This window comes from Mytilus trossulus, chromosome 1 (assembly GCF_036588685.1).
Source record: "Mytilus trossulus isolate FHL-02 chromosome 1, PNRI_Mtr1.1.1.hap1, whole genome shotgun sequence".
In the NCBI taxonomy this organism is placed as follows: domain Eukaryota; kingdom Metazoa; phylum Mollusca; class Bivalvia; order Mytilida; family Mytilidae; genus Mytilus; species Mytilus trossulus.
In genome coordinates this window covers 73,896,836-73,912,854 of record NC_086373.1, presented here as the reverse complement: position 1 = coordinate 73,912,854, position 16,019 = coordinate 73,896,836, and the positions used below count along the sequence as shown (strand labels likewise).

Sequence of the window (16,019 nt, the reverse complement as noted above, 5' to 3'; positions counted from 1 at the left end):
ACACGTGCGTTTGGTTAAAACATTTTGTCTGAGGTTACTCTGTAAACGGTCCGAGTTGACTTGCACGGCGGACCGAGTTGTCTAACACTCTAGCAACCTATAACCAAAACGTTATCGTTATCAAATTATAACGTTCTATATGAGTACAATTTTTGACCCTGTTTGATGTATATGCAGAGATATTGAATCAGTTTATATAATACATAAAAAAAAAAAAAAAATACAATACTTGTTGAAAATACATCCTCTATAATGCTGATTGAGTTTTATTCCTTGTAATTTAAATTGGACGTTGCATTTTGGTTTTACGGTCATTGGACATTTTCCCTAAAAGCTTCATTAACAACACTGCAGAACGACAATGTTATAGTTTGTGGAAAATGACAGATAGACCTCTCCACTCGCATATAAAGAATCCAGTTATTTTAACAATAAGTGATGGAAAGACTGAGTTTCACTCAGGATGCCGAGTTATCGATATAAACTTTCCAAATATCACAAACCCAGAGGTATGGGATCATTGACATTGTAAAAAAACTCATTGTGAATTTGTGTACAGATGACTGCAATTATACCTTCCCTTATAGTCATGATAGTAGTATAAAGTTATTCAATCGATTCATTCAACCTATGCCAAAATTTTGAAATATTGCTATAGGTAGTAAGTTCTAATCAGAAATAGTGTGAGGATAAAATGAAAATTTGTAGAAATCTTTATTTGGTCTGAATGTACACCTATAAGGGGTTCTGATCCTGGATCTGGCTTTTTTTAGTGAGAATCCTGTATCCTGTTTTTCATTGCCATAATAGCGCATGTAATTTCCTTTGTCCAGCCGGACTGAGTTTTACAATTTCATGCTTGATTATTCGTTTTCATGCGTCACGCTTAAAAAAATCCCAATCCTGCATCACACTTAAACCACAATGAGACCAACTGTATATCCAGACATGAACTTTATTTCATACATAAATTGCAGGTAGCAACTATATTATGTTATTCATTGTTAGCCCCATAGGACGTTACAACTAGACACACTTTCAAAATATAGTTGAAATATTTGCCCTCTGAAATCATATTTATGTATGAAACGTTAACTTCATAAATGTATCCATAAACCCCACTAAAATGCCCATATGATCATTATCAAATACATGTATATGCTTCATGAATGTTACTAAGCAGACAACAACAAAATTTAAAAATGAAAACATGAAAATAGGGACACTCATACATGTATATATATAGAAATTACAAAAAAAAAATCATAAATAGAAGTGCATATTTCGGTATGTCAATTTTTACCAAAAAAATCTTGATTCTATTCATTTGCCTGTTTGAACCTTTTATTTCACACAAATAACTCTAAAATTTAGATTTCCCCGACTCTGGTGAGCTGGACATTGTCAACTTGGTCAAAAGAAAATAATGTTGAAATATAAAAAAAAATATAGGTGAAACACAAAGTCACCAATCGAATGTAGAAATTTGAATTTAAGATGGAGGAACTGACATAAAACTAAATGATTCAGTAAAATTTCCTTTGTACTTGACAGAAATTTTGTCTGGCACAGTGCCACCACAGCTTTAATTATTTTGAGAATAAGTAAAATACCAACATGCGCTTCTTATTTTTCTCCAGAAAAGTGTTTGAGATACTGGTAATTAGATTTTTGTATGTTTGATCAATCTGGATTGATGTCATTGATTTTTTTCCATCAGGCTCTGTTCAGAATTGCGTCCATATTGGGCTGATTATATCTGTTAAACTAGAACACACAAATCTTACTGAAGTATCCAAATGTGTATAGAAAATTGTTTAGGTTATGATTCAAAATGTTAAGCCTTCATGTCATCTATAATAATATAGTACATACAATTCAAGAAAAGTATTCTTTAAAGAAACAAATTAAATGATTCCATGTTTTAATGTGTCCTTTGAAGCTATCTGTAAAATATATTCAGGCGAGCACTGATCTTAAGATAGTTTGATTTGTGAGCAAGCTGTGAAATAAATTTAAACATGGAACCATGGTATACATGGTATATATATATATGAATCAAAGGAAAATAATAGAATATAAGAATCTTTCTACATATTTACATATAATTGTTAAATGATTTATATGTTGTTTTGTATTTCAGAGTAGCAATCCAATTTCTGTTTCAATATGTGAAAGGGTAAATTGAGCAACTCACGTTATATGTGGATTTTTTTGCAGATAACCATTATTTTGTATATTAATGTAATTTTTCTCACAAATTTGCAACCAAGCCTTATGTCACCTCTTTCAACGATTGCCATTGCTGATTTAACATAATATGTGTGGCTCAATTGCTATTTTATTTGCCAAAGTTTTATATGTACATGTATTTGAGATTTGGAAGTTTGAAATATGTCTTTTTGTTGACTAAACAGAACAATTGTAGTTTTATTTTATACTGTCTTCTGGTATATTTAACCTGAGGCTTGGGACAATGTATGAGGATGCGTTATCAAGCATGTGTTGATACTGTAAACAGCATATGTGATCAACAATAGAAGATAAAAATAATATGTTGATGTGACCAAAACCTTTAGATGACTCTATATGGGAGGGATCAACCTGAAATGATGATTTTTGACTAATTTAAAAAAAATTCCTATAATGTTGAAACTATAAATAATAACAGTATATAGTGTTTGCAAAAATTATTTACAACACAAGATCAACAAAAATGCTAATATAGCCAAACCATTCCTATTAGGTGTAATACCACCATTGATTTTCCCCTATTAGTCTTTGTTAAATTTGCACTTTTCAAAAAATTGTGAAGAATTTATCTTTGTTTCAAATAAAGAAATACTTGGCATGAGTAAAGTTTTATCCTGTCCAGTTCTATAGAAAAAGTTTCACATAACATTTCATTGCATATAAGAAAATAACCATCATTGGAAGTAAACCAATCAAATTTCTCTCCTTATTCTATCTGTGTACAAGGTTTAGTCACCATGTAACCTCAAGATTACAAAATTTTCTATAGAAATCACAAATAAAAAATAATGGTGTTTTGAAATACCCTAGACATATGTTTATGACACAGAAATAGTTATACTGCAATAAAATGTAGAATTAATTACCTACAAAGGTCAAATTCAAGGGAATACTTTTTTAGACCTACTTTCGTATGCAACCGGATGTGGCGTACCATGATTTGGTGGTATTACACCTAAAAGGGGTTGTTTCCTTTAAATGACAATTTTTTACAATTTTATAACTTTGCTGATTGTCTCTAAAATTATAAAAGTATATATATATATCATTGTGCACAACTGATCAGCAATACAAGAGCTGTAAATGTCAGTATGACAAAAAATATGTGATGACTCCTGTTGAGAGTTATTACCCTTTAATGACAATGATTTATTGATTTTCCATTTTTTTCTCTATTTTCTGGAAAAAAATATATTTAAGAGGTAATAGAAACTGTCAACAGCAAAAATTATTATCAATAAAAACAAATATTTTTGACAGTTGAGCATTTCAGGGCTATTATTCATTTGCAGATCCAGGGGGGTCTGGGGGTTGGAACCCACCCTTTTTTTGGACGATCAATGCATTTGAATGGGAGCATATAGTTGGACCCCCCACCTCCTTTACTCTGGGTTGGGAACCACCCCCCCCCCCCCCCCCCCCCCACCCACCCCCCCTTTTAAACTGGCTGGATCCGACCCTGTAATATTACAAACAGTAAAGTTGTAACATTTATCAGTTAATGAAGCTAAACAGAAAGACTTCAAGGAACATTGATTTAATATTTGCTCCATCAGCATTATTTGCTCTATCAGCATTATTTGCTCCATCAGCATGATCAGAAGAAAACAAACATTGATTTTTTTTTTTATATATTTTAATTTTGACATTTTGTACTGTTTTTATGCATTCAAGGTCTATTGAAAGCTTTAATGAATGCTTTTTATTTATATATAATATACTTATGTTATTTCATTTAAAGCATTTTAAATTTTTAATATAATTTTGATAATAACCTCTGAGTGAACAGGACTTGAAGTAAGATTTCATTGCAAGCTTATGATTTTCATTACTTTTTTGCATGACCCAATAGTCTATTTGCCAGGGTGCTCTCTTCAAGGTTTTCAAATCTTTTAATTACATTAATTTGTAATTCAGCTGAATTCTTTTAACATCAGAAATTAATTTTAATTAGAGATTAGTCAAACCGCTGATACATCACTTTCAATTCAACATGCTTTGCATTGGCAAAAGCCAATGTTGTCCGGTATGGAACCAGTCTATGATTGACAATGGAAGTAATTTGTTTAAAAAGTGTATAATAACAGAATCAAATCTGGCAAATGGACTATTGAGCTTTATATTCCTAAATTTCAAAATATACAAAATATTTATTGTTGAAAAATCAATTTATTCTTTTTGGTTCATTTTTCAACATAATTTTTTTCAAGACTATTGTTACTAATGTTACTGTCAACAGCAATATTATTCAAATACTTTTATAGAAATCATTCTGTATTGTTGAGGAAATCCTTATTTACAACTTAAAATCAGCTTTTACTGACATACACGGTTTACGACAGATACTTAAATAATCCTGTATATATATTTTCTGCGATTCTGCAATCATATTGGCTTAAGAATAAAACATTTTTTGAAGAAAAAGTCAGCTGATAGGCTTTTACCTTTCTTTTTTCTATGACATGTGAGCAGTTAAGGACATTACATAGCATGAATTTGCAATCTCCTATAAATGTTGAAAGAGGTGTTATACTTGTTGTTTGAAGTGTTATTATTATTGGTAGAGGGTATTCATAATGCATTGACTAATACCAGGAAAAACATATCTAATCTAAGAGTTTAGAACTGCTATTGAAGTTTTATGTTCCAATACTAATCAAAGTGTTTATTGCATGATGAATTTGTTATTTAGTGGAGTTGGGTTAACAGGTTAGTAAATTTTATGTTTTGTGCTCGGTTCCAACCTTTCATTTCCTGTGTGTTTAGGAGAATACATTCCAAACAGGCTCCTCCCATTTCAGAGCTGTTACCTGTTTATATTATTAAGAGATTCTAGGCAGTAATCTGATTTCTAACAATCCAATAATATAAACAAATGCATGAGAAAAAAATCTGTAAATATATTCATTTTTTCTTTTCATCTTAATTTCTTTTCAGATTAGTTTCAGACAGTCTACATTAAAAAATTTCATCAATCAAAACTGATATAGAGGTTTCATTGCTTTGTGTATATTATATGTGTCTTAATTAAGTGTAGAGTGGCGTGCTCATTTGGCCATATCTTTCCATGTTTTCTGCAGTTTATGTTCAGGTCATTATGTTTTTGAAGTATACTGATATTTCTATATGAAGATAACTTCAAATGCAATATATTTCTTAGCTTGAAAACGTGTTTGTTTGAAAAAAAATCATCTGAAAGTTACATTAAAGCCGGAAAGGGGGACACATATTCGCTGTTTTTACACATCTAATTGAAACCAAATAACTGCAGCTTTAAACAATGTTTATCAAATCATTTTCATTTTATATATGAAAAGCAGACATTTCAAAGTTGTAAAGAACTGTGAAATTTTGGGCAATCAGTCAAAGAATTACTATAAGAAATACTTCTTTGAAATTGTGTTTTTCATTCAGGAAATTGGCCGAAAATTGTGTCCGCTTTAAGGTCCTTTGCGGTTAGGCTGGTTAGTGCAGAAATTTTGTTTCAGTTTAAAAAATAATCATATTTGTTATTAAAATATAATTTACCAACATATTTCTTCCATTTCAGCCATCTTTTGAAGTTTTTATACCTAAAAATCATAAAACGGCAAATATGTGCACCCCACTCTCCACTGAAAATAAAATATAATTGTTACGAAAAGTAGATTTTTACTCATTTGTTTACATAGAATATTTTTAATGTTTTAATGCAATATATGCACTGTTAATATAACATATCATATATCCTCAATTCTTCATCATATCTCATTATATAAAAACTCACAAAACAACATAAAAGGTCAGTATCATTTGTTCTCATATTTTATGTAAGTACAATGTAGGTAAGTAAAGGAATGTTTGCAAAATATCCAAACACTTTTGAAATTATGGGACACACAGTAATTCTAGATCTAAATGTTTCTTTTATATTAAAAAAAATGTTTAGAAAAAGTGACTCTTACAAGAGTTACAAATATTTTGATTATGAAACAATATGTTTTACTCTCTTTTAAGGTTGGAGAAATTCACTTTAAGAACAGTTACACAGCTTTCATAACTGTAAAAGCCAAGTTTAAAGCTCAGGCAGAAAATGGTGAGGTTGGAGGTAAGAGTCTCTTTTCTATAAAACAACAACTTTTTATCCAGAGATTTAGACTGGAAAAAGAAATTTTTCTGAAATTTTACACAATATTCTTATCATAAAACTGGCTGTCAAACTGTAACTGGACGACCATAGAATATCTCAAAATATTTATTATCTGAACTTTTGTATAGAAAAAGTCTTAATTAAAGGACTTAAAATAGTATTATTATATCTTTTGATATAAGGGAGTGCATATCAGTTTGTCTGTCAGTGTTTCCATCTGTCCCATGAAACTCGTTTTTCATATTCTCAAGAACTAGACAGCTTCTGAAAATTGGGACCATGCTATACTGTGTGATAAGTTTTAAAAATTTATCGCTTACCAACTGCCTGTTTCTGAATCTTTAATATTCATACACATAATGGCCATGAAACAAAATTTTGTAGCAATTATCTCAGGATTTACTTATCAGGGATTCCTGAAATTTGGTATCGAATAGTTTAATACGAAGTTTCAGAAATCTCTAAGTATATCCTGAGATATTTCCAGCTTCAACACAGTGAGCATGGAAAAATAATATGGTAATGGAATGCCCTATGGTGTAATTTAACATACATGTATATCTCTTATCTATGTTTACATAATACTTATAGGGGGTATTCATTAGCAGTATCTCACAGTTTGACTTTTTCCCCAAGCAGACCTTGATGGTTTACTTTTCATTTCAGATTGCATGGCATTTACTTTTCATTTCAGATAGCATGGCAATTATTTCTTTTATAAAGAGCTTTGAGCATGTACACATCATTTACACTAAGCTCCATCTACTATTCACAGGAATATAATATTGATTGGTGAACAAATGCTTAATATTAACAACAGCTTCACTGACAATCAGGCAACTGAAATAATTTCTTTTGACTTATTTTTCAAAGAATATTACAATAGAATGTTTATTGGTATCATATATTTTTTTATTTTATGTTTTAGGTGATGCTAAATGGAAAACTTGTGTCAGAAGATTTAGGCTGATGCCAAACCCACATATGGAAGAAGGTTCCCAAGATTACTTCTGTCTTGGCAAGAAACATGTAATTATACTTTTCTCTAATTCTATGGAAATATATCCCTTTCCGAACCAATTGTATATATCAATGTGTGGTTGCTGGTGATCTCAGAAGATGATTGGCTGAGTCAAAGGGTCATAACCTTTCTCAGCTCCCTGAATTGATCAAAATGTTTGAACAAGTGTTAATGAAATTGACATCTTCGTGGAACGTGGAAGGTACTCAAAGGGGATTTTGGTTTAGAAAAGAAGAAAAATTATCTGTTAATCAGTAGAGAAACAGATTATTACATAGTAACAAGTGGATTATCAGATTTATCCAATCTCCATAGTTTAAATTATAAATTTTATTTTAACTATCTCGATTGGATAAATCTGATAATTCCCTTGTATCAATGTAATAATCTATATTTAATGGCAAAAAAACTTGTGATTATTTCTGTGTTAATGACAAGAAACATGTAATTACTTCTGCCTTAATGGCAAGAAATATGTAATAACTTCTGTCTGAACACAGAAAAATGTGGAATTATCACTAAAAATCACTAAAACGTTTCACGTAATATAAAAATCTAGAAAAACACAGCATAATAAAATCATAAAAATTAAGGAAAAAGTACTAGAAGTAATTTACTAAGCTGTTCTTGGAGATCATGCAATTATTATTTATGGACAAATTCAAACATTTATTAGCACAAACTCATCAACATGAAGACCCTGTGGTCAACTTTTTGCATTCAATAGTTGCACATCTTCCTATATCTATCTTACATATTTGCTCTTGTATTTTGGGATTTATCCAATCTTGATAGTTAAATTGTAAATTTTAAAGTTTTCACCAAGGTAACTATCTCAATTGGATGAATAGGATAATCCACTATTATCAGTGTAAGAATCTATATATTTATAGATTATCGTTGATCATCTCAACGAGATTGATTTTCTCGCTTGAGCCAGTACAGCAAAAGCAAGAAAAGCAATCGTGTTGAGAGGACCATATGGGATAATTTTCCATCTCAAGCGAGTAGCATAATATGAAAAATTATCACAAAAAAAAGATCACAGGAAAAATGCACAAAATAGCGATAATGCGTTTAATATTTATTTACGGATGTAAAAGCTGTCAAAAAGAGTTACTCATGCACCTCCAGGTGCGGGAATTTCTCGCTACATTGAAGACCTGTTGGTGACCTTCTGCTGTTGTTTTTTTTATTTGGTCAGGTTGTTGTCTCTTTGACACATTCCCCATTTCCATTCTCAATTTTACATTGTATTATTATGCTTTAAATATGTGTTTGCTATTTTTAAAAGTGAATGATTATTATATTTTTGTTTCTCTGGTTTATCATATTTTGATTTTTCTCTGCAGTTTATGAATGAACTGAGCAATATAATTCAATTACGTGTGATATTACAACAGCCGTCACCTGTATGGAAAGATTTTAGAATTGAAGAATTGAAGTTATACAGATCAGCAGAGGTAATGTTCTATACTTCACAAGCTTATTTGATACATTAGTCATTACTTGTTATTAGACTTTCATTAGAGTAAAGAATAATCAAAAGGTTATACACTGAACTAATGTGATATTAATTTTTTTTCAAATTACAATTAGAGTTATCTCCCTTTTGAAATTTACCCCAAAAAATAATTTTAAAACCTTCATTGCTAACACTTGGAAATTAATTTCTTGTCTTTGATTTGAAACAATTTTATGACCTCAACCTAAATTATCAAATTGTTATTTTTATTTCCTTATAAATATTTATACTTAACTATAAAGCTTCTTCAAAGGGAGACACTTGAATCCAATCTTAATTGGGTAGAATTGTCAGTTTTCCTACTGAAGGTCATGGTTCTATCTGGGCACTCCAGCTGAAAGTGACACTTTAAACACCAATCAATCAATACAATGCTGCATATACAATATAAGGTCAATGAAAGAAAAATATAAACTTTTTTGCATGAGGCTGAGAAACTGGGGAGGATGAGGTTCTACCGAGACCTTCCCCAATTTTGCACTGAGTACAAGAAATTTTATATTTTAATGACATTGACCTTATATTGTTTTTATACTGCAACATAAGTTGTTTTCATCCCTTAATGAACCCCTGATTGTGGAGAAAGTGTTTAATGATGAAATTGACATTATAAAAAATATAGCTATGTTACTATATTTAGGAAATAAACACAACTAGTTGCAGTATAAATCAATATCTCATGCTATGATCCAGAGTCCCCGACACATAAAAGTTAACTTTGAGTTATATGTTTTCCTCTGTTGCAGATGAATAAAACACCAGCACTACCATCCTGGCTGATAGAAGATTCAGGAAAATCAAAAAAATCTGATGTAAGTTTTCAGTTTGATGCCTCAATGTTTCTTTGCATGTTCAAATTTCAATCTGGAGCTCCTCTCTGTCTATGCATTACACTTTTTCAATGTGTTTTCATACAAAGTCTGGTATGACTGCTGGTTCTTTGGAACCAAAATTATTATGATACTGAAGTCTAAGATTTTAGTATTAGTAAGCATTGTAGTGTTTAATGATAACTTCTGTCTACATATACAGATCATTGTCTTTCTTTAAAAAAAAAAGAATTTCTAGAGTATAAATTTCAACACACAGAACATTTTTTTGCCATCAATATGTGTTATTATAATCAATTATATAAGGTTAATCAACAGCTTGAAATTTAGTGATTTTCAAATCATAATTTTAAATTTACAGAATGACCTAGATAATGACTCTTTTTGTGACAAATTACGATCTGAGCGTTCTCCTTGTTTGGCGGTAAGATGTATAGTATGTAAAGGTAGAGGCTGCACTAATTGACCAATCAAAACAAGGCTTAATTATTATTTTGATTGCTTCCCTGTATTCCTTATAGAAGTGTTCATTTTAGTAATTATACTGTACGCCAAAATTGTTTTAGATTTTTTTTTAATATACATTTGTTATATATATTTTACTTATATGTAATATAAGTATTTTACTTATATGTAATATAAGTATTTTACTTATATGTAATATAAGTATTTTACTTATATGTAATATAAGTATTGTTTATACAAACAGAAAAGCCATTTCAGTTTACAAGTAATTAATGTTATGATAAAGATGCTGACAACATGGATACAATTAATAACATTCACAGACCACTTGTTATATCTTAAGGTTAATTTGCCTAACATTTGACACCTTGAAGTTGCAACTGGAATCTCACTATGTGAATATGAGAATTTGTTTCACCTTGCATCATGATTAATCTTTTTATTGGACTAGTATGATCCCTTTTCCTGCATATTCCAAGCTTTTTAGCTTTCATATCTTATATTTTGAATGTGGTTTTTCATTTACAAGTAATTTCGGTTTACTTTTTTATTATTTCTTAATTTTTCAGTTTTTTTGTGTTAAGATATAATTGATTACTATAGTAATGAGGATTTTCAAGAATCCATTCAAAAGCAGCATTAAGTTCATAGAAAGTACTTAATAATGGACCAAAATTGATGACTTTTTGTCAAACTTTCCACACAAATAATATGAATTAGGGGGACAACCCAGTATTTGGATGTGGGATAAAGGATTAAAGATGTTGAATCTTTAAAAAAAATTACACAAAAAAGCCAATGTTTTGTTATATTCAATTCAGTTCAAATATTTATTGTCTTATAAACTCTGAACAATAAGTTTGTGACAAGCACCATCTTGTTTTATTTATTAATTTTTTTTATGGGTACCTGCCAAATGGAGATGAAAACTTGATCGAAATACATGTTGGAAACATTGAAAGAGGTAGAATAACATATTGAAACTGTGGTCAATCAGTTTTCTTTACTTTGTACCAGTATACAGATATATATGTATCAAATAAATCTATGGTATAAGACCATTTACTACGTTTCCAATAAATCTATGGTATAAGACCATTTACTAGGTTTCCAAATCAATTAGCACCCCTAAATTCTTAGTAGAGACTCAAGTATATATCGCATGCATTTATTAACTTTTAAGTACAGTTTCGTAGTTTTGCCATTATTATATCATTGCTTTAATGAAAGAGAGGTATATAAAAAGATTGTTGTGTTTGTTTTTTCATTTGACTTTTGTATTAACAATGTCTCCTTTGTCAGTAAAAATATCAGATAATCGCAATCATGAATAGTATTGTGCATTTAGTACAATTACTGTTAGTTTGTTTGAAGTCACATGCTTGGTGATCTTCACATCTCTGCAAATACTTCATCATGAATTGTTTTGTGCATCTCCAATTCCATTTTTTATTTTATCTAAATGAGTGCTGGATTCTATATGCCAACTCATGGAGTAGGCAGTAGGAATTGATGAGCTCTGCTTGCAGCATTTTGCAGTCTTTGATTTATTTTGTTTTATTTGTATATAAAGCTTTTCAAAAAGTCTGAAATGCCTTCTTACAGTTTTGTACAATAACTTATGATTTTCAGTTTTGCAGGCTTGTTGTGCACCAAATTAATTGTTACATTTAGTACAATCACCATTACTTCGTTTTAAGTCACATGCTTGGTGATCTTCACATTTTTATAATTACTTTTAGATTTTATACCTTTAAAGTTACATTGCTATGTGTATAAGGCAGAAATATATATATAAAGAACTTTGTGATGTATTGTTGTCATTTTGCACCCATTTTTGTATAATATATTATATACAACATATTTATCTTATCGATATGTTCTAAGAAACAAAAGGACAAATTAGAAATTAAGACTTTAACACAATAGGAATATTCATATGTTGGAATCCAACAAAGATTTTGGTCGCTTCTGATATGGAACTCAACTTTTACAAAAGTGCTGTCCATAGAAATTGTTTCATAGTAAGGACAAAATCTGCAGACTTGCCGTTTTAATGGTAATCAGCACTTAAGATGGCAATCTCTGAGAAGAAAAACATTTTACATCTGACCTATAATGTAAAATAAGCAACCATTTCACTCTTTAAAATTGATGTTAATTCTTCATAAGATTGTGGTCTTTCATGTAGTTCCAGCTCTGTAGTTCTTGTGCTGATTAAAAGTTCAAGATAGCAATTTCTCCTAAATATAGTATACAATAGGATATTATTTGAACTTGGAATTATTTTTATTATGAAATTTGCATAATTTCTTGTGTTTAAAATTTTTAATAAATTCTATGTTTATTTGGTATTATAATCTTTTGAGTGGTTAATAACACTTTCCATACAATGTATTTTGGTTTAGATAGTGTTGTGAGCGGCACAGTACATTCTATTGAAAATATACTTTTTTCTTTTTAATAGAAAGTGTTGTGCGCAGCACAGAACATTTCAGTACAGAATAAACATGGAATTTATGAAAAATTTCAATAACAAGAAATCAAGCAAATTCCATAATTAAAAATAATAGCCTGTTATACATTTAATCTGTTAAAAATCTTTTGAGTTTTTGAGGTCATTGTTTTCCAGGTTGAATAATTCACACATAATATTAAGATAATCAGATTAAGATAATTCCAAGTTATTTATATTTTTTTTGTGCCAATGAAAATTCAAGAATTCTCAATCACCTTCACAGTTCACACACAGCATGAAAACACCCACTTCTTACATACTTAAAGTAAATTTTGAATTGCTATGTTTTCACAACATGATTTCATACTGAAACTGTCTATAGACTACCAAAAAATGGACAAAAGATATGAGACAAAATTATGAAATTGGTTTTTTTTGTCTCTATACCTTCTGTACAGATTTATAATTTGTAAACATACTTCTTGTTACTATTTGCATGAACTTCAGAATTTAGAATTCTTACATTTTCTGTCTTCCACTGTGCAATAAATGGGAATTGTTTTTAAAGTACCATCAGCACCAATATCCATATAAACAGACCCTAACATCTTTAAATAAGAAGAATGCAACTAAATTCATGGTCCACTTTGCATGTATTTAAAAAGTTAAAAACTTATTTGAAGTGATTTTAATCTAATTACTGAATCATTACTATGACAACATCATATAGAACAGTTTCAGATCCAGTAAATATTGTCCTCTTTATCTCTTTGAATTTCAAAATTTTAAGGATAAATTTGTGGAATCAATTTACTTTTAGAAATAACAAATAAAATATTTCACCTGCTGACAGGCTGCATGTATACCTAAACAAAATATTTATAACGGTAACTATTTATAAAAATTGATTTGTTTTAATGGTACTTTTCTTCTCACACATTGTTTTCTGATTACAGAGTGTCCCTAACTTGGAAGCAATATCATCAAGTCTACAGCATCTTTGGGCATTGGCAGAAGAAGTAGGTGCCAAGCAGACAGAAAGAGCCCTAGGAAGATATGAGGTATCATTAATGTATTGTCTGCTCATTTGGAGGGGGGATATTTTATGCAGCTATACCAATGAGGCTGGATTACAAAATATTATATTACACCATCTTCTTGCTAAATATAATAGTTGTAACCCTTTGTTTGTTAGTTTTGCTAAATACATAAATTTGGTAACGCTTTGTCTGTTAGTTTTGCATAAACTTTTGTGTGTTAAAGGTTATTCCTCAACAGTATTTCTTATTATTATTATACCTCAGTAAGTTTTTTTCTATTTAAAAAAATAATGAAAGAGTTGTCCTATTTCATTCCACAGTTTCAAAGACTATTACCCTGGTTTTAAAATAGTTTTATAATCATCTTTCCTGAATTTTTCATTATTTTTCATTGTACAAAAATGATGTCATTGACTATTCTACTTGAATTTGTGTGCTTGGCATTGTCAAAATCTATTGTCTTAAATGGTATAATCTGTTTGTGTCTATTGTAATTTCAAGAAGCAATTATAAAACAATAAGAAAATCTTTACGCACATTTTTTATAGATCTAAATTTTAGTACCTTATTTATAATATGTGTTGGTCGTCGTATTATAAAATGTATTTGCGTTTGGTGTACTTTAGCTAGAATTTATTATATGCACGGAAAGTTTAAGACAAGTATTTTAATCTTGATTGCAATTAATGAAATAATTACAAATACAACATGAACTATAAAAAAAAACATATAGTTTATCTTGTGCATGTCAAGTTATATGTCATTTTTCTTTTCTTTCAGATGATATATGTACACTTTTAAAAAATAAGTTAATTTGGTATATAAAAACACTTATAATGACTGTGTTATACAGTATAATAAAACAACTTATGACTTGTTGTGAGGGTAATAGCAAGTTTGTTGTCCCTTTGCATACTAACTATTGCTCTAGACTTTACCAGTTTACCTCGAGCAATAGTTGGTATCCCAGTGACAACAAATTTGCTATTACACTAACACCCAGTCGATAGGTACATATTATAAAGAATATTAAATTTTGAGTCAAAATTGGTATTAGTCTCTCTGAAATGAGATATATTATCCTTTAAAATATTAAACTTAATTTATGTTTCTTTTTTCAGGTTGATGGATGTTATGAGATTAATTTATTGTCCTATACATGATGTGTGTGATGTGCATGATGTGTATGATGTGTACAGTACCAGTGACCTTCAAGTATATTCAAAGTCAATAACAAGGAGACAGAAAACACAAAAAAAACTTTTGCATGTATCCTATTCATTTTCATACATGTTTTGCAAACATTGTACAAAAATTTGTACAACTCATAATAAATTTCAGTGTTTTATTTTTTTGCCTTCATTGTTCATCTTTTCTCTTCCACATTATCTCCTTATAATTAAACCAAAAAGGTCAATTTTAATAGACAAGACATCACAGGAATAAAGTCATGGAATGATTTGTTGTTTTTTAATGGAAATTTTTAACTAAACTATTATTTATTTAATAAACAATAATATTGATGTAATTTACGATTTAAAATTTTCACTTGGCATGAGAGGGGCCTCGTTAGCTGAGGGGTATAAGTGGTTACTACTGAAATTACTAGCCAGTCCACACTGATGTTGTGAGTTCGAACCCTGCTTGTGTGGGTGCACTAGACTCCAATCTTCATTGACTAGGATTGTCAGTTTTCTTATCGTAGGTTGTCATATCCTCTTGGCTCTACCGCTTCCTCCACCAAAAAAAAATAAATAAGGAAGGACACCTCCGGGTGCAGGAATTTCTAGTTGCATTGAAGACCTGTTGTGACCTTCTGCTGTTTTCTGCTTTATGGTCGGGTTGTTGTCTCTTTGGCACATTCCCCATTTCCATTCTCAATTTTATTATAAGCCCAAAATGGGTTCATTTTTCTAATGATGTAAATGATGTATTTGCAATATAAATAAGCAATAATTCAAACATATTTGCTGTAGTCATATTTTCCAAAAGTTAAAGTCACCAGTAAACACATAAGTCTAAAATATCACAGGCACTCGTCTCAGAATATATAGAATTTTTTTTTTTGAGAATAGTGCCTGTGTAAAATATGAATGAAAGATTATCTATAATATCTTTTGATTTCATTTGATGAGAGAAACATCAATCGTAGTAATTATCTAATTAGTACCACATGGTGAAACACTGTGATCAAAGTCCACTTGATTACTGTATCAATATACATGTAATCAGAACTAACAATGGTAATTAAAAAAAATGTTAACTCCATTTTAATTAAACTTCTCAGGTCAAATTTGT

General features: G+C 29.8%; 1 protein-coding gene across 3 annotated transcripts; it reads left to right on the top strand.

The window, feature by feature from the left end:
* Positions 1–300: 300 nt before the first annotated feature.
* On the top strand, positions 301–15,069 carry LOC134684769 (nicolin-1-like). 3 transcript variants are annotated; one of them, XM_063544079.1, is made up of 9 exons: positions 301–509; positions 2,144–2,179; positions 6,250–6,340; positions 7,311–7,411; positions 8,756–8,866; positions 9,675–9,740; positions 10,120–10,182; positions 13,638–13,742; positions 14,843–15,069. In XM_063544079.1, exons 1-9 carry the CDS (start codon positions 381–383, stop codon positions 14,882–14,884), a joined length of 744 nt encoding a protein of 247 aa, XP_063400149.1. In that variant the 5' UTR covers positions 301–380; the 3' UTR covers positions 14,885–15,069. The 3 variants fall into 3 exon arrangements, with proteins under 3 accessions (XP_063400149.1, XP_063400157.1, XP_063400163.1); XM_063544087.1 differs by lacking the exon at positions 2,144–2,179; XM_063544093.1 differs by lacking the exon at positions 10,120–10,182.
* Positions 15,070–16,019: the final 950 nt, after the last annotated feature.

Excerpts from the sequence above, each read along its gene's own strand:
- LOC134684769 (XM_063544079.1), top strand. The coding sequence starts at position 381 with ATGACAGATAGACCTCTCCACTCGCATATAAAGAATCCAGTTATTTTA. Across the intron at positions 7,412-8,755 it reads TCTGTCTTGGCAAGAAACAT|TTTATGAATGAACTGAGCAA; the intron begins GTAATTATACTT and ends TTTTCTCTGCAG. Across the intron at positions 9,741-10,119 it reads GAAAATCAAAAAAATCTGAT|AATGACCTAGATAATGACTC; the intron begins GTAAGTTTTCAG and ends TTAAATTTACAG.